Source organism: Castor canadensis, chromosome 15 (genome assembly GCF_047511655.1).
Source record: "Castor canadensis chromosome 15, mCasCan1.hap1v2, whole genome shotgun sequence".
Classification (NCBI taxonomy): Eukaryota; Metazoa; Chordata; class Mammalia; order Rodentia; family Castoridae; genus Castor; species Castor canadensis.
The window spans coordinates 80,745,304-80,764,972 of record NC_133400.1 but is presented as its reverse complement, the minus strand read 5'-3'; the positions used below and the strand labels follow the sequence as shown (position 1 = coordinate 80,764,972).

Sequence of the window (19,669 nt, the reverse complement as noted above, 5' to 3'; positions counted from 1 at the left end):
TTCATTAAGTAATGAGTTATTTAGTTTCCAGCTGTTTGCATGTTTTTTGTCTTTTGTTTTTGAGTTCTACTTTTACTGCATTGTGATCAGATAGTATGCATGGTATAATTTCTATTTTATTATATTTGCTGAGGCTTGCTTTGTGCCCTAGGATATGATCTATTTTGGAGAAGGTTCCATGGGCTGCTGAGAAGAATGTATATTGTGTAGACGTTGGATGAAATGTTCTGTAGACATCAACTAGGTCCATTTGATCTATTGCATATTTTAGATCTTTGATTTCTTTGTTGATTTTTTGTTTGGATGACCTATTGATGATAATGGGGTGTTAAAGTCTCCCTCAACCACTGTGTTGGCATTTATATATGCTTTTAGGTCTTTCAGGGTACGTTTGATGAAATTGGGTGCGTTGACATTGGGTGCATACTGGTTGATAATTATTATTTCCTTTTGGTCTATTTCCCCTTTTATTGGTATGGAATGTCCTTCTTTATCTTGTTTGATCAATGTAGGTTTGAAGTCTACTTTGTCAGAGATAAGTATTGCTACTCCTGCCTGTTTTTGGGGGCCACTGGCTTGGTAAATCTTCTTCCAGCCTTTCATCCTTAGCCTATGCTTATTTCTGTCAGTGAGATGTGTCTCCTGTAAGCAACAAATTGTTGGATCTTCCTTTTTAATCCATTTCATCAAGCGGTGCCTTTTGATGGGTGAATTGAGTCCGTTAACATTAAGTGTTAGTACTGATAGGGATGTGTTGATTCCTGTCATTTAGTTGTCTTAGTTGTTTGAAGGTTTGATTGTGTGTACCTCAGTTGAGGTTACTCTTTACTGTCTTGCTTTTTCTTTTCCTGTGGTTTGGTGCTGCCTGTCTTTTCATGGTTAAGTTGGGTTTCACTTTCTGTGTGCAGAATCCCTTGAAGAATCCTTTGTAGTGGTGGCTTTGTGGTCACATATTGTTTGTTTCTGCTTATCATGGAAGACTTTTATTGCTCCATCTATTTTGAATGATAGTTTTGCTGGGTAGAGTATCCTGGGGTTGAAGTTATTTTCATTCAGTGCCTGGAAGATCTCACCCCACGCTTTTTCTTGCTTTTAATGTTTCTGTTGAGAAGTCTGCTGTGATTTTGATGGGTTTACCTTTGTATGTTACTTGTTTTTTCTCTCTTACAGCCTTCAATATTCTTTCCTTAGTTTCTGAACTTGTTGTTTTAATGATGATATATTGTAGGGTAGTTCTATTTTGATCTGGTCTGTTTGGTGTCCTGGAGGCCTCTTGCATCTGTATGGGAATATCTTTCTCTAGTTTTGGGAAATTTTCCGTTATTATTTTGTTGAATATATTACGCATACCCTTCGCTTGTACCTCTTCTCCTTCTTTGATGCCCATGATTCTCAAGTTTGGCCTTTTGATGGAGTCGGTGAGTTCTTGCATTTTCTTTTCACAGGTCTTGAGTTGTTTAATTAATAGTTATTCAGTTTTTCCGTTAATTACCATTTCATCTTCAAGTTCTGAGATTCTGTCTTCTGTTTTTTCTATTCTGCTGGATTGGCCTTCCGTTTTGTTTTGCAGTTCTGTTTCATTCTTTTTTCTGAGGTTTTCCATATCCTGGCTGGTTTCCTCTTTAATGTTGTCTATTTTTGTCCTGAGCTCATTTATCCATTTATTCATCGTATTCTCTCTTTCACTTTGGTGTTTATACAGTGCTTCTATGGTTTCCTTTATTTCTTCTTTTTCTTTTTCTAATTCTCTATTTTTGTTGTCTTGGAATTTCTTGGGTGTCTCCTGTATATTTTGGTTGACCCTATCCAGTATCATCTCTATAAAATTCTCATTGAGTACCTGTAGGATGTCTTCTTTTAAATTATTCTTGTGGGCTTCATTGGGTCCTTTGGCATAGTTTATCTTCATTTTGTTGGAGTCTGGATCTGAGTACCTGTTTTCTTCATTTCCCTCTGGTTCCTGTACTAATTTTTTGCTGTGGGGAAACTGGTTTCCCTGTTTTTTTCTGTCTTCCCGTCATTGTCTTTGGTGTTGTTACTGTCCCTGTACTGTGTGCAGTCATGTATTTTCTAGCTTGTAATAATAACAATGGTAATATTTAGAATGGAAGGGTGAGCTGAGATGGAAAGCAAGAAGTTAAGGAAATGGGAAAAACAAATACACAGACTGGAAGGAGAAAACAGGAGAAGGTATCAGACAAGAAGGTTTCAAAGGTATAAACAGGGAGCTTTAGTGTACTAATCGACAGTAAGCTGAACAGACATTAGAGAGACAGAGAGAGGATTGAAAATCGAAAATAAAAAAAAAGAATAAAAATAAAATATAAGTAAATTAAAGAAAAATCTATATATCAAAATACATTAAAATAAAATGAAAAAATAGAAAATTAAAAAAAACCCAAAAAACCCAAAAAAACCAAAAAACCAAAAAAGCCAAAAAAAACCTCCAAGTTCAAATGCAATGAAGTTTCAGCATTAATAATTTGGGTGTCCATCTCAGTCTCCAATCCTGGAGATGGTGCCTCAGATGTTGTTCTGTTGTTGTCTCATCAAAGGGGACGCATAAAGTAGAACAAAACTACACATACACACACACACAAAAAACCCACCAAGCGTCTCAAGTTCAAATGCAATACAGTTTCAGTAAGTTTTTCAGCTTGGAGGTGTAATTCGGGTGTTCTCTCATCAAAGAAAAAAAAAAAAGAGTCTGGAGACAGTTCTGAGAATGGTATCTTCAGCTGTGGCTTGCCTGCCTGCTGCTGTCAGCCTGCTGTTGCTGGAGGCGTTATTTATGCAGATCTCAGGTGTAAGCTTAGCACTCACCTGGCCCTGCAGGCTTTGTTTGCTCAGATTTCTCCTGTGCATGAGCCTCTGTTACAAGCTTTCACCTTTCCAAGCACACTGGGAAAAGTGACACTGCACCTGCGTTGTCAGGCCTGCGTGTTTATTTATAGTTCATGTGGGAGGTGGGTCTTCCCCCCTCTCCTGTGCAGTTTTCCTCCCACCGCCACTTTCACAAGCTTTCCTGCTCCTGATTACTGGGTGGTGCTGCTGCTCCTGCCAGCCGCCATGTTTGTTTACAGTTCATGTGGGAAGTGGGTCTTCCCTCCTCTCCTGTGGAGTTTTCCTCCCTCCGCCACTCTCACAAGCTTTCCCACTCCTGGTTGCTGAGCATGTGCCCCCGCTCCTGCCAGAGGCTCTCCAGCCAGGCCGGCTTGTTTATTTACAGTCCCGGGGGGAAGGGCTCCCTTCCCCCAATCTTTGGTGCTCAGTGCGCCCCACCCTCTTTCCTGTGTGTCTTAATTGTTCTTATTGCTTATTACTCAGTTTCTCTTTTTTTCCCCGGGTGGAGGTTGGTCTGTACAGGGGGCCATGCTGCTCTGGCCCAGGGTTGTCTGTGGGAGTACCATGGTACTGCGAAGCTCACCTGGTCCATGTCTTCCCAAGCCATCTGGGTGCAGGTGACTGGTGGCCTGGGGGCCCTCCTTGTTTCTCCATTTAACTTGAAGTGGAGATTCTCTGTGCCGGCTGGAGGTGTGGAGGGGTCAAAGTTATGCCTCTTTTCAGTGATTATGCCTGCAAAGTGTGTCTCCAGCGTCTTTCCAAGATTTCACTATAGGAGGCTCGTTTTCTGCTTCCTCCCTCTAGCCGCCATCTTGGAATCCCCCTACATTTAGGTTGATGCAAATTGGTTTAGTCCTTTTAAGAGCAACATGTTTTCAAGAACTACAAACATCTCTATATATTTTGAGCAAGCAATCACACTCTTACAAAGTTTATTTAGTGAAATAAGCAAGAAGAAGCCCCATGTATGAATGTATTTTCAGTTGACTGCTATTCTTAACACATGAAACTGTGAACAGCTATTTCCAATAAGAGGGGGATGGGTAAGCAAATGCTGTTTCATTAATTAAACAGAATGTTTGGTACTTATTCTACAGGTTGAATTGCTCTTATCTGAAATGCTTAGGATCAGAAGTGTTTCAGAACTTGGAATATTTGCACTAACATAGTAAGATATCTTGGAGATTGGACTCATATCTAAACATAAAATTCCTTTATAGTCCATATATATTTTACACACATAGCCTGAAGACACTTCTATAACATATTTTTATAGCATATTTTTAGGGTGCCTGGGACCCATGCATCAAGTATAGAATTTTCAACTTATATCATGTTGACATTTAAAATTTCAGATTGTGGAGCTTGCATTTCAAGCTAGTGATAGTCAACCTGTAATAACAGTGTATTAACATTATAGGAAGAATGATGGACACACATTTGTGGGTTCTCTGGTGCTTAGCAGTGGACATGAACTATAAAAGTACATGGTTACCATGAGAGTTACTATGCAAATATGAATATTTATTAATTTATTCCTGAAATGTTTGGGCATTATCTATAGACTAGGTATTGTTAGGTGTAGGAAGCACACAAATGAAAGATATGATTACTGATTTCCTTGAGAGTCACTACAGCTGGAAGGTAGTCATGGAAACAGATGGAAAAGTGAGTAAATGCTACTGGAGGGTAGGAGGAATCTTAAGTTGGCCAAAGATGGCTTCATGAAGGAGTTAAGGTATACATGTGTGCAAAATTCAAAAGGAAATGTGGACAATTGTTAAGTTATATAATGATGGGAGTATTAGGGGTGAATTAAAATTTTAACCTGTTTATTCAAATATTATTCACATAGCATAAACACACCTATTTAAAGCACACAATGCAATAGTTTCTAGTGTACTCATGGAGTTGTGCAACCATCACCACAATCTCAGTGTTGACCATTTCACCCCACCAGGGAATATCATATTTTGCACTTTCATATTTCTTCCAATGTCACATTTTTTTTATTCATATGTGCATACAATGTTTGAGTCATTTCTTCCCCCTCCCCCCAACCCCTCCCTTACAACCCACCCTACTCCCTCCCTGTCCCCCCTACCCCCTCAATACCCAGCAGAAACTATTTTGCCCTTATCTCTAATTTTGTTGAAGAAAGAGTATAAGCAATAATAGGAAGGAACAAGGGTTTTTGCTGGTTGAGATAAGGATAGCTATACAGGGCATTGACTCACATTGATTTCCTGTGCGTGGGTGTTACCTTCTAGGTTAATTCTTTTTGATCTAACCTTTTTCTCTAGTTCCTGGTCTCCTTTTCCTATTGGCCTCAGTTGCTTTTAAGGTATCTGCTTTAGTTTCTCTGTGTTGAGGGCAACAAATGCTATCTAGTTTTTTAGGTGTCTTACCTATCCTCACCCCTCCCTTGTGTGCTAAAGCTTTTATCATGTGATCAAAGTCCAATCCCCTTGTTGTGTTTGCCCTTGATCTAATGTCCACATATGAGGGAGAACATACGATTTTTGGTCTTTTGGGCCAGGCTAACCTCATTCAGAATGATGTTCTCCAATTCCATCCATTTACCAGCGAATGATAACATTTCATTCTTCTTCATGGCTGCATAAAATTCCATTGTGTATAGATACCACATTTTCTTGATCCATTCATCAGTAGTGGGGTATCTTGGCTGTTTCCATAACTTGGCTATTGTGAATAGTGTTGCAATAAACATGGGTGTGCAGGTGCCTCTGGAGTAACCTGTGTCACAGACCTTTGGGTATATCCCCAAGAGTGGTATTGCTGGATCATATGGTAGATCAATGTCTAGGTTTTTAAGTAGCCTCCACATTTTTTTCCAGAGTGCTTGTACTAGTTTACATTCCCACCAGCAGTGTAAGAGTGTTCCTTTTTCCCCGCATCCTCACCAACACCTGTTGTTCGTGGTGTTGCTAATGATGGCTATTCTAAGAGGGGTGAGGTGGAATCTTAGCATGGTTTTAATTTGCATTTCCTTTATTGCTAGAGATGGTGAGTATTTTTTCATGTGTTTTTTGGCCATTTGAATTTCTTCTTTTGAGAAAGTTCTGTTTAGTTCACTTGCCCATTTCTTTATTGGTTCATTAGTTTTGGGAGAATTTAGTTTTTTAAGTTCCCTATATATTCTGGTTATGAGTCCTTTGTCTGATGTGTAGCTGGCAAATATTTTCTCCCACTCTGTGGGTGTTCTCTTCAGTTTAGAGACCATTTCTTTTGTTGAGCAGAAGCTTTTTAGTTTTATGAGGTCCCATTTATCTATGCTATCTCTTAGTTGCTGTGCTGCTGGGGTTCCAGTGAGACAGTTCTTACCTATACCTACTAACTCCAGAGTATTTCTTACTCTTTCCTGTATCAACTTTAGAGTTTGGGGTCTGATATTAAGATCCTTGAACCATTTTGAGTTAATATTGGTATAGGATGATATACATGGATCTAGTTTCAGTTTTTTGCAGAATGCCAACCAGTTTTCCCAGCAGTTTTTGTTGAAGAGGCTGTCTTTTCTTCATCGTATATTTTTAGCTCCTTTGTCAAAGACAAGTTGGTTATAGTTGTGTGGTTTCATATCTGGGTCCTCTATTCTGTTCCAATGGTCTTCATGTCTGTTTTTGTGCCAGTACCATGCTGTTTTTGTTGTTACTGCTTTGTAATATAGTTTGAAGTCGGGTATCATGATACCTCCAGCATTGTTCTTTTGCCAATGTCACATATTTTTATAATAAAGAATCAAGGTATGATTGTGGAAGTCTTTGGCCATATGGGAGGGCATTATGTTATATGTGAAATAAACCATAAATAAGCCATTATGTCTTTAACTTTTAACTTTATTAGTGACAATGTAAATAGGTACATGAAAATCTTCACAGATCTCTACACATGTATTTAAATAAAACAAGAGCTGAGTTATAAGCATAGAGGTTCAGTGGTGGCTAGTACATCATTTATTTACTGTGTACAAATCTCCAAATTCATAAAACTTAATTTGTCCATTGTCCCATGCCTTAAAAACCAGTTGCAAGAATTAGAAAGGGAATTCTTTGAAGAAAAATACAGGTAAGCTCTAAGAGGAGCCCAGCTCATTGTGACTTATGAAAGAAGTCAGCAATGCTGTAAGCATTATGTTCTCAGTGCATTGTCAGTGTGTTGTCTGTGTAGACCTGATGCAAACTGATATCTGGAGGATTCACTTGACTTCAGTTTTCTCCCTCTCTCCATTGCTTCCATATTCTGAGGCTAGAGGGCTACAGTGTGCATATGTGTGCCAGTCCTCAGAAATACCCATAGGTCTCAGTGCCCTCTAGAAGCAACTTCTATTGGCTGAGATTGTGGGAAGACATGGTTTGTCTTGAAGCCCTCATGCCTTGCTATGTTCTGGGTTCATCTTCTACCTGGCATTTCTAATTTCCACCAGATGTCTTATGAATTATCCCCACATTCTTATGTTTAGCCTTAAGAGTTCTGACTTCCTTCAAGGCAAGGGGTCCATTTTCTCCAGGGTCTTTGATGACCAAAACTCCTGAGGAGTTCATTTCTACTGATCACAAATCAGGCACAACAAGAGTTAGGGCATTCTTTGGGGGAAAGAGAGCTATATGGCATCCTCAAATCATATAATACAGATGGCCTCCTACATGCAAAATTGGTTGTCTTTAAGTGACTACCACCAAAGATCCCCAGAGGCTGGCATGGGACCCTCAAAATCTTTGAGTCAAGGTCAATGCTCATTAGCCATCAGCTGCACAGTCTGAGAGCTAGAATTGAGCTCCCAACAGACATGAAACAGCTACCCTGACAGATTTAATTCACAAGCAGGAAGAAGATGAGCTGCAATGATGTGTACATCCATGTGCCTTTTGTTTGCTTTCTAAGGAGCTTCTGCAGCTGGAGCCAAATGGCTCCTCTCCAGGTTAAGGCACAGCATAAAATTTATTGTCTGTGAATTTGGCTCATCTTTTAAATAAAGTGTGATTGTTGAAATTGGGACACTGATTTTTCCAAATGCTTTGTAAACTTAAGAATTTTGGTCAGCTTGTTCTATCATACTTAATATTTAGGATATTAATTAAAAAATAACTAATGCCAGTGTAAACATGCCTCAGATACATATGTCTATAAAATATTGCACATAAAAGTTTTTTTCAGCATTTCTTCATAGTAATTTTTCATCATTATAAAAAGGATACAAAATTGTGCAGACTATCTATGAATTTGGCTGCTCAATTTTACTTTCAAATGGTAATATTATACATGATTATGGATTATTTACAAGAGTCTTAAACAACAAATTTTTTGATGGTTAAGTTAAAGATGATGGGAAAATAGTTTAAATAAAAGATTATTCTCCAAGATTATGTACTATAAAGGTTAACAGTAAAATAAGCAATAAAGTTGGAATAAGCAATTTTAAATAAAATCCTTAGGAAACAGTTTTCTAGGTTTGTCTCACACCTGTGTAATTTGATATTTCCATCCTGTTTATGTTCAACACGTTTTGTGTCGTATATAAGTATGAGGTATAGCAGGGAAAGCAGATATTTAATCCCAAGATAAATGCTGGTGCTGCTTGTTATAGCTTTTAAAAATGATGTTTACCAATATTTCTAAATTGATTTTTTTAATATGGGCTCTAGAAATTTTGCCATTACTTTTAAACAACACACACAGAGATGAGTACCTTGTAATTCTTGTGTTAACTAAGTCAGTAGAAAGACTTTTTACATATACAAAAGGATATAAAATGCAACATTTTGTAAAGCTAAATTAAGCAGATGTGAGTTCCTGGATAGGAATAAAACTTATTCCAGGCAGAAGGCAGCAAAGTATTAAGCAGAATTGATTCCTAATACCAATTTGGTTTTCCTTGACACTGTCTAAATTCTGAAGATACTCAATTAAACAAGTTATCTGCACAAAGTGGTTATCTTAGGAGGAAATGAAGTGAGTGGTTTCAAAGACTAGCCAACCAAATATTAATTTCCAAATCCTCTAGACAACCAGAGAATCTCAACCTAGAGAAATGGAAAATAAATAAATAATATTTTACCCTCACAAAATTATCTTGTTGTTTCAAAAGGTACTTTCATGTACCAACAACATATTGCTTGTCTCCCTGAGCCATCACGTCACTGGAATTATTTCTTTTCCATAGGGAGGTGTCATAAATTCCACTGGATACAGTAGTGTTGGACTGTTCCCTCCTAGTCCACCTTCTAAATTCTATAGTAATTCAGACAGTTCATCTTTGCAACTCAGGTTGGGTTTACCTGGAGAGCAACCTAAGTTCCTATACCCATGTCTGCCAAATATGGAATGATGAAAGCAAAAGAAATCTTTCATGACTGCTGGTCTGATTGTTTCCACAGTGTTGGGGTCTCCTTCTACCAGAGTTCTCCAGACTTCATGGCAACATCCTCAAAAGATGGAGTAGATGAGGTGATCATTCCATTCCCTAGGTCACTGGCAGGTACAGGAAAGCCTTTATGATTTAGCTCTTATGTTCTTTCTTTTCTTTGAACAGCACCAGTGTTTAAATTTTTGCTCTTTATTTTTTTCCTGTCATGCCTCAGGGGTCTTGTCACTGGTCAGCTGCTCCTTGTCAGCCATTTCATCCTGGGGAGGTCTTGCTCTGTCAAAGAATCCACACTGTGAAAAGGAAAAAGGGATGAAAATCAAGTCATCTGGGGAACTTGTGAAACTCTTCATTTAAAGAATTTGCAGAGGAAATTGGAGCTTTGTAAATGTAATGTGCCCAATTATCAAAATTAAGAGGAGAAAGTAGCATCTTGTTTACCCGTTTGAAGGAATGCATTGCTCAGAGCAAGGTGAACAGGAGGGCAGAGCATTTTTGCCCTTCCTTCTGTTCTATACTGGCAGTGACAGAATGTCTTTATTTTATGAACCACTCACAGACCTTGGATATTTTCCTAGAATTATAGCAATGTGTCCCAGGGATTCTTTCTCTGCTTTTCTGCATGTTTGCTGAGCTGGTAGCATGCTAACTGCTGGCCAGAAAAGGGACATTGTCTTCTGTGGTGTACTGTAGGTGCTCTTGGGATGGATTATAGAAGAAGTGACATTATTGCCTGTCCCTCTGTGCTTGGTGGGATATACGATATACAGAGGGAGATGTGATTGTAACTTATTTCAATGATACAACCAGGCAGACACATTTTAGTGACTTTCCACAAATTAAGCAGCATCTTTTATTAAAGGTGATTCTAGAATCTTCCTCCTCCTGAATTTCAGCTAGTATTTTGCCAAGGAAGATGTATCTTTTTCTAGAAACTTGGAACTTCTTATTTCTTGTACTGGAAGTTCAAGATGGGTTCTTTTGGAGAGTTAGTGGAATATTCTATTAATTGGCATATATAATTGTATCTTCTATTCATTAGAAATTGCCATAAATAAAAGAACAATGCAAAAGTCATTTCTAAATGTGTGTCATAGACTATATGGGCTCATGATGGCACAAAACATCTGATAATGACTAGAAAAGCTATTTTTTAAACTCAAAGCCAAGGTTTCCTCAGTTTATAGTTCTATCATGCATACTGCCTATTGTTTCAAAATAAAGATGTGCTATGGTTTTCGGGAACAACAACAATTGTGGTGAACTAAGATGGGATTGGATGAATTACTCTTACAGTCATGTGATTGTGACATTATTTCTTTTTTGGAGTGGAAGGTTCTGTAAAACTTGGCAGCTGTACAAGTTTTGTGTCAGACATTTATTCCTATTGCAGACTTTTAGAACAAACCTCAGTATAACACCTCAAAGAACTTGTTAGGGTTTCCTAATAAGGATAAACTACTTGGCAAGATTAAAAACAAGTCCAAGTAGCTTATGCATGATCTATTTGGCCTAATTAATAGTTGAAATAAAAAAATAGAATTGATCTATGTTAATTGTATCAGTGAAGTGCTTATAAAGAAAACTCTCAAAGGATTTATGAAAGGACTAGGTCAATAGAAAGCTTAAGATCTTGGTCAGTTTAACCAGAAAGAGATATCTTCATAATAACATTATCACTTTAAGTATATTGGATAGATCACAGGCCTTAGCTATCAAAGCCTAATTCTTTTTATTTATTTTTACAAGAAATATCAAGATGAGGCTGGGGATGTAGCTCAGTGGTAGAGCAGTTACCTAGCAAGTGTGAGTGCTCCAGCAGCACACACACACAGAAATCTTGAGATAAAAAACAATCATACACTCTTAGTCTTCTTAAATACTACTGACACAAGCATATTAAGTATGCAAAGCAAACAAGACACAAGTTTCCCTTTATGTCTTTCAGACCTTTTAAGAATCTCTAAATTATGCTGTTAGCATCATCTTTCAAAATCCTAACAATAGCCTTCTAAATTCCTTCAGAGGCATCTCCAGTCCTAAAGGAACAATAAAAGGAAATCAACTTACCTTCCACAAAGCCAAGGTTAAGATGGCCAGAACCAATAATCCAAGCAGTATGGCTAGGATTATGACCCATAATGGAATCGAGAAGGAAACATTTGGAGTAGCCCAAATAACTGACGTCTTAATCTGAAATGAAAATAAAGCAATGAGCTCTAACTTTAAAGCTTTTTAGTGAAATAAAGCAGCAATTGCAGTGGTTCTGAAAGGATCCACTAATAATTGCATTTATCCTGTAGGAGAGTTGTGAGGGGACAGTGTTGGAATGTAGGCTCTTAAAAACAAGCAAATCCCCGCATCTGGCAGGTTAGGTGAAGATCTAATTATACATTCTTGGTGGGTTGCTGGCTTTTAACCACAGGAAACCTAGAATACAATTTAGGGTGGACCAGGGGCCAAAACAAAAGGAAGGACCTTTTTATTTTGTTTTCCTTTATTGTTGTGCTGGGTGGGAGTACACTGTGGCATTTACACAGGTTCTTACAATGTATAAAATATATCATGCTTGAATTCACCCCCTCCACCATTCTTCTTTATCCCCCTCATTCCTGGGGTAGTTTCAATAGGTATCATTTTTGCATTTACATACATGTGTTCACATTTTTTGCACTGTATTCACCCTCCTACCCTATCACCTCGCCCCTTCCACTGGTGCTAGCCCTGCTCCCCAGGCAGGACTTGTTCTGCCCTCCTTTGATTTTGTAGAAGATAAAAGAGAAAAGATAAAACAAAAAACCCATGACATTTTAGCTTGCTTGAGATAAAGGTAGCTATACAGGGAGTTTCCTTATGATATTGGTTTATCTTCTTTAATTTTCTTCATTCTACCTTAGTCCCTTTTTTATGGCAGTTTCAGTCAGTTTAAGATTTCTGTATTTATCCTTGTATGAGAGTATATAAACCATATTCAAATTCTTAGTTTCCCTACCCCTCCCTTGTGTGACCTCCCCTTAGTGTGACCAGAGTTTCATAATTTTGCTTCACTTGTATTAGGTCTATATTCCACATATGAGAGACAACATGTGGCTTTTGGGGAAAGGAAGCACCTTAAATTGGGCTGGATATTTATGATGACAACAGCCAAAAGTATACTCTAATGAACATTGAGTTTCTTCATATCACTCAGCTAAACCTCATTGAGAATTGAGCCTGAGAACAACCATGAACCATTGGATGTGCAAGAAGGTTAGAAATCATCTAATCTCATTTTACAGATGATAAAATTGAGTCCCAGGGAAACTAAGTGATGCACAACACTAATTAATGTCTCTCTATCCTTAGATTATATGTTCTATCCATGAAGAAGTGCTCAGAACTTGAGGCTAGCTAGTGCATTTCTTGAAAGTAATTCGTGTGAATGTTGGCAGAATAAGATTGAAGCTGCTTGTGTCAACCCTAACAACAATAAAAATAGAAAATAAAGCCAGGAGGATATGAAGGCAGGGTTCTCAAGCATGTTACCTGATAGCAGCTACAAAAAAGACTCTGTCAGGATCACAACCTTGCACAAAGGCCACTGCAACCCTACAGAAAAAAATCATTCTGAAGTCATCTGCCCTGCTACTATCTGTTCAACTTTAGAATGCATTACCCTTGTTGTCAATCCTTATGCCCCCAAATATCTTATGTCATGTCTTTTATTTTTGCCTTTAAGAAGTTTGCCTGGTCTCACCTTGTCTGAATACTCACCAGAAGGGGCATGAAATGTTTCAAAATGAAGATAACTTCACCGGCAGCAGGCTGACACAGTTTTGGTCATGAGAATTTCAGAATTTTGGAATGGAATAGTACCGATCATCTAAATGTAGGTCAGTTAAAATGACCCAGGAGAGAGAAATCTGGACCGGGAGAAAATTCTGAGGTTTCTTAGGAAAGTTTCTTTTTCATAGGCTCTAAGTCATCAGAGGAAATAACATAGCTTTAGTTAATATTTTGTGCCTGTGTCAGAGCTCACTGAAGTTTGTTAATAGGTAATTCATGGTAAGACAAGGCACAGATGCCTCTGAATCTTTACTCTTCTGTACTTCTTTCCTACTTCATGTTAAATTTAGGAAGTAACCCTACTTTTGTAAGTTAAAAACAAATCCAAAGGAGTTGAAATAAGGAGGATTGATTCCTCAAATCATTAGTTTAGTACAAAGAAACTGGAATGGTGAGAGTGGATTGTGCGTCTTCTTCACTTGGCCATCACAGGTTTTGCTGTGTTGTCTCTAAAACTGGTCTGTCTGTAAAAACAAGCTGGGAAGGTTACTTACAAAGAGATAATGGTGTTTGGTGTTTAATTTTTTGAGCTTTTTATATATTCTGGATATTAATCCTCTGTCAGATGAATAGTCTGTAAAGATTTTCTCCTATTCTGTGGATTGTCTCTTGATTCTGGAAATCGTTCCTGTTGATGCTTCTAAATTTGATGCAATCCCATTTGTCAATTCTTGCTCTTATATCCTTAGCCACTGGAGTCCTATTTAGAAAGTAACTGCCTATGCTATCTTTAAGTATTTTCCCTATGTTTTCTTGTTACAGTTTAAGATATTTGAAGGCTTTTGCAACAATGATGAAAAAGTAAAAATAAAGAATCAAATTGACCAGATATGCATCATGGGGTCCCCTGAATCAGAGAACAAATTTATAGGGATAGTTATAAACCTACTGGCTTGTTGTTTACATTCTCTTTCACAGATTATAACAGCAGGGCCTAAAATAGCTGTGAGAAGATGATCACTATCCAGTGTTGAAACTGTTGCCAGTCTGCTTCCAGTAACATTAGGTTCATTTAAACAATATCATTTCATATCCTTTCTTTGAGTTCTTTAAAGTGCAAGGACTATGTACACCATATGCATTTCTTGCCAGTCATCCCATGCAATTCACTAGGGGGAGGATGCACAGAGTCACAAAAACAAACTGGAGAGTCTCTCCTCTGTGTTCTCCATTCCTTGCCCTCTGCCTTTAGAATCTCCATGTGGCATCCAGTCTGCCCAATCTCAGTCTAAAGTGAGTGTGACTGCAGAGGCCTTCCTTTGCCATGGTGTCTTCCTAAACTAATCTAGGCTTCCTATTGCATATTCAAAAAGTCACTACACCAAAGTCAGTAAAAATACAGGAAACCAACCATACTGACACAAAGCATTTCATCTGAGTGACAGGCTGCCAGAAAAAGCTGAATGTAACACATCATTGGTTGTCTTGGAAAGGGAGGTCCTTCTGGAAACAAGTGACTAGGGAGTCATGTGACATATGCAGGACTACAGATCTGCCACTGGCAGTGGGGCATTTCCTCTGCAGGTGGAAACCAGAAAACCATAGCTTTTCCTGACACTCTGTGCTCTGTTTAGATAAACTGGAGACTTAAGCTGCAGGTGAACTTCAAAAGAAAGGACTTGATCCATCATTTGGCCAGGACCACCACTTATTTAAATATGAGTAAATAAGGTGCAGGTTAGTTTGCAGGGAGGTTGAGAAAGAAGTGCAATGTTGACAAATACCAAACTTTGTTAATTCTAATATTTACATGTGTCTTATAACTTGTCTTGAGAAGCCCACAAGAATTCAATCAAAGTATCCACTGGGTAATAAGTGATGAGAAAATGGGCCATGAGTTTTAGAGTTTCTAATGTCTGAGCATTGACTTATCAAGGAATTGCTCATTTGTTTCAAATATTTATTTAAAGACTCTATGTTTTCTGAAGCTCCATGAATCTTACCACCAGCTATAACTTTGCTCTTGATCAGTGCTATTCAGTGACAATACAATATGAGTCACATGTGTAAAGTCAAATGTTCTAGTAGCCATATTAAAAAGAGTGAAAAGAAAGGGACATGCATTTTAATAACATATTTCACCCTATGATCAACTGTCATCTATTAATGATATCATTACTAGATACCATCATGAATTTAGTCACTATGACATTAATGTACTCATCAGTGATGATAATGATATTATTGTTTCCACATGTAAATTAGATAAAAAATTTTAAAATAGTTTTTTTTTAGTGGTACTTGGAGTTGAACTCAGGGCCTCACACTTACTAGGCAGGTGGTGTACCACTTGAGCTACTGCATTAGCCCTTTGTGCATGGCTTATTTTTGAGACAGGGTCTCACTTTATACCTGGGCCAGCCTAATCTGCAATCTTCCTATTTGTGCTTCCCTACATAGCTTAGAGACAGGTGTGTGTCACTATACCTGGCCATTGGTTGAGAACTTTTTGCCTGGGTTGACCTTGAATCATGATCCTCTTGAGCTCCACCTCCCAAAAATCTAGGATAACAGACTTGAGCCACCATACCCAGCCTAAAGTATCTTTTACACATATATATTTAAAATTGTCTCCAAAATCCAGTGTGCACTTCACACTGGCAGCCTGTATCACTTGTTAAAATTTTAAGGGTTAAAGTGAAATGTACTACAAAAATAACAAAACTGTGCTTATTGAAGAAATACTTTTTTTTAGTAGGACTGGAGTTTGAACTCAGGACTTTGTGCTTGCAAAGCAGGTACTCTATCACTTGAGCCACACCTCCAGTTCTGAAGAAATATTTATACAACACATCCTTTGTTGCAAGATTCTTTCACCAAGAAGGAACCCCCAGGCAGAAGACAGAGTGTACTTAGGAGTACAGGTTTACTTTGAGACAATGGGCTTATGATTTGATATTTCAGAAAAAAATAAAAAAGAAAGACAAGAAAAAGGCCAAGGCCAAGGCCAACTCAGAGGCTCTCACCTATAATCACAGAAACTCGTGATCAGGGGGATCATGGTTCAAGGCCAACCCAGGCAAAAATTCAGTGAGACTATCTCAACAAATAAGCCAGGCATGGTGGCACACTTCTACATGAGAGGCAGACTTAGGAGGCTCACAGGCCCTATGCAGGCCTCAGGCAAAACCATAAGAACCTATGCAAAAAAGTAACTAACACAAAAAAGGGCTGGGGGGTATGGTTCAAGTGGCAGAGCACCTGACTAGCAAGTGTAAGACCCTGAGTTCAAACCTCAGTACTGTCAATAAATAAGTAAATAAAATTTAAAAAGGTTAATGTCAAGTGAAACTTAGGGGAAAAATCCAATTTGCTTGCCAACTAATCAACAATCTGTTTCAATCCACTTTTTGTTTACCAGGAACTTGTAGCTATTTAAAGAAATAGCATAAAATATTAACAACTCACTTATTACCATTATCTGCAATTTGAGGAAGTGGAACCCATAAATTATAAATGGTTTGGGATTTCCTTAAGTGACCTTAAGTAGGGAACATTTAATCTTACCTTTATCATGTTGTAAATCTTGTTGTTCTTTATTATGACTGAAGGGCCATAAGTAAACTTTAATGTGCCTACATTTTATTATTGACATTTATGATATGTTTTTGTATATTTTGACAGAAAACACCAAGATAGAAGGAAAAACTTCCTTGTATTTGCAACTGTAATTAATGTTGACATCTGTATTTATGTATCACAAAATCTTGTCTAAACACACTACAGTGGGGACAGAAGAATGTTTTAAGTAAATGTACCAAGACACCCTACCTTCAGTACCAGTTAGAACAAAATAATAACACAAAATGGACTAGCCAAGCACAGATTTAACATCCATACCTCCTAGGAGACAAGTGGTTTCCATCGTGAATTTGTACTCTGTACTCTGAACAATTGTTTAGAATGTGAATTCCATTTTCAGGTGCTGAGGTTTTTGCAAAAATTTACAAATCCACTGGATTTGCAGATTATGTGTGAGTTTTTAAATAAGGGGTTTCATGAAGTGTTTTATAAATAATCACCTTTAGAGTTATATTAGACAATAATACTCTCTTCCAGATGTAAATTGTAGATTTGGGTGTCAGTTGCATGACACACAAATGTCAAGGTTTAGTGGTGAGTCAAAAGAGTGGAAAAATAATTGCATAATCTTTTTCCTTCTGTGTCATAAGGATCCTCTGAATCATAGAACCTTTGCCTCGCCTCTGAACAGGACCAGGGTGACGTTGCAAGAAGAGTTCATATGTTATAAACACAGATGCTATGCAAGTAGCCAATGAAGAATGCTATTTTCTTCCATATGTAAAGCTTATACAGGTCTTAAGAAGTGGCTGAATTATGACCATGTTGAAAAGGAAGTACAAACAAACCAACCATCCCACACAGAAGTCTAGCAAAACAACTACATATTATTTAGTTTCATTGCAAAGTCTTTCCCTAGAGGCCAAATGGAGCTTTGCTGATTCTCAAACAACCTGTTCCAAATGACTGTACCACCTTACAGCAATTCTCTGCTGCTGGGCTCTGTTCAAGAGAAGAATGGTAACACCTTTGAGAACTTACTATAAACTGTGTTTGCTGCTCTAACCAGAGTTCTCTCTCTCAAAAAAAGAAAAAAAAGCCGCAGAAAGACTGTTTCCCTATAATGCACAGCTAACTTTGTACTGGCGAGATCTTCTACAGTCAGTCAGATTTAGGGAGACTTGAAAACGCTTCCATTCCTTAGAGTTTTTCCAATAACCTTTACCAAACGGTGTGGTAAATCATCCATATCAGCTAATAGGTCTTATTTTTGGCAATATGGTAACGGGTGGCACTGGTGGAGGAAGCATGCATTTGATCATTTCGTGAATCTTTTGAGATGAGTTGAGAACAGCAGGCTGTCACCTGTGGCCAGCACAGAAAGATGCAATGCTGTTGATGAGGTGGACTGTAACATGTGTTTCTGTTATGAAACACGTGCTCAGAAAACACAAAAGAGCCTGGATTTATCTTTCTTTACAGAGACAGGCCTTTGAACCTCTTTGGATGAACACTCTGTATTAAAAGCCCAAAGCATCTTGTTTTCTGGATTGAACATAAATCCAAGCTACAGCAGACATTTTGTGAGAGAAAGAGAGATGATATAAATGAAGAAAGATGTGGCTGGTCTGGCTTTAAAATACTTTGTGCGAATCTTTATTGTCATTTCCAATGTGGTCTTACTGGATTTAGAGACGATAAGACATTTGGGGAAGGTTACTAATATTGAGACTTGAGACTTTCCTTGATCCAGATACAATGCTAGGGTAAAGCTATCTATCAGCTTCACTATTGCTTCAGCTGGACATAGTTAACAGCCTCAGAGAAGCAGAGTGACTTCTTCAAGCTTTCCTAGTTGGAGCCAGAATGAAGGTTCAGTGGCTCTGCCTTGAAAGCCTTAGATTTTCCTCTTAGTGACTTGACTGCGCTGAAGTTTTCAGCCCTGGTTTCACTGCAGAATCTACACTTGTCTGGATTTTAAAGCCCAGCATCAGGGCCCCAGCCTAGACCTACTCAGTCCATATGTATGAGGTGAGGTCTTAGCATGCATCTATTTTATCTATTTTTTTACTTTATTTTTTATTATTATATTGCTGTGTGCTGGGGGTACATTGTGACATTTACAAAAGTTCTTATAATATATATCATAGTTGAATTCACCCCCTCCGTCATTCTCCTTTATCTCCCCTCACCCCATTCCTGGAATAGTTTCAACATGTCTCATTTTCCCATTTTCATACATGTATACAAAATAGTTCCACCACATTCAGCCTCCTTCATCTTTATATCCTCTCCCCTCCCACTGGTACCAACCCCTAGACAAGGGAGAAGGACAATACCTTATTTTGAAAAGAGACATTTTTGTTTAAGAAAGCTCCACAGCGTTATTTTACATATTTTTAAACGTGTATGAGTGAGACTCATTGACGAATGGATTCATTTAAATTACTAAAGGTAGGTGAGGCTACGAAGATGAACTATTACAATGAGGTTCTGAAGACCCAGGCTGAAGATCACAATAGGACGGACTTGTACACCATCTAAAGACGACTGGATGCCCTGGTGATTGATAAAGTGCAGGATGAGACTCAGCAGGTCAAGCGATAGACTATTTTTTTTTGGATTTCTAAGATCCTCGTCTACTGACACACAATAGACGAGGCGTGCACTGGAGTTTGAATTTAGTGCTGGATGTTTTCTAGGCAAGTACTTTCTAAGCAAGTACTCTATCAGCTAAGTCATACTCCCAGCCCTTTACAATTTAGTTATTTTTCAGATAGAGTCTAGAGTTTTTTTGCCTGGGCCAGTCTCAGACTGTGATCCTCTGTATACCTTCTGAGGATCTGGAATTACAAATGTGTGCTACCACACCTGGCTTGTTTGTTGAGATGGAGTCTTGTTAACTTTTTTTTACTGAGCTGGCTTCCAACTACAGTCTTCCTGTCTGGCCTCTGCCTCTTGAGTAGCTAAGATTATAGACATGAGTCACCAAACACAGCTTCCAAGTCATACTTTGAACCACAAAGACCTAGAGACCAAGATTTCAAGTTGGAGGTTGTAAAAATATCCACTAGTGATCAAGAGATGAAGGTTGAA

The 19,669-nt window shown here is 38.1% G+C and overlaps 1 protein-coding gene across 1 annotated transcript in view; it reads right to left on the bottom strand.

Annotated features, from left to right (window-relative positions):
• Positions 1-6,686: 6,686 nt before the first annotated feature.
• Itga8 (integrin subunit alpha 8) overlaps positions 6,687-19,669 on the bottom strand; it is a 179,615-nt gene continuing 166,632 nt past the window's right edge. Inside the window, exons 29-30 of the mRNA XM_020171319.2 lie at positions 11,297-11,419; positions 6,687-9,519 (exon numbers count right to left, since the gene is read on the bottom strand). Coding sequence (XP_020026908.2) covers positions 9,433-9,519; positions 11,297-11,419 — 210 coding nt within the window. The 3' untranslated portion in view covers positions 6,687-9,432. The remainder of the gene's footprint in view (positions 9,520-11,296; positions 11,420-19,669) is intronic.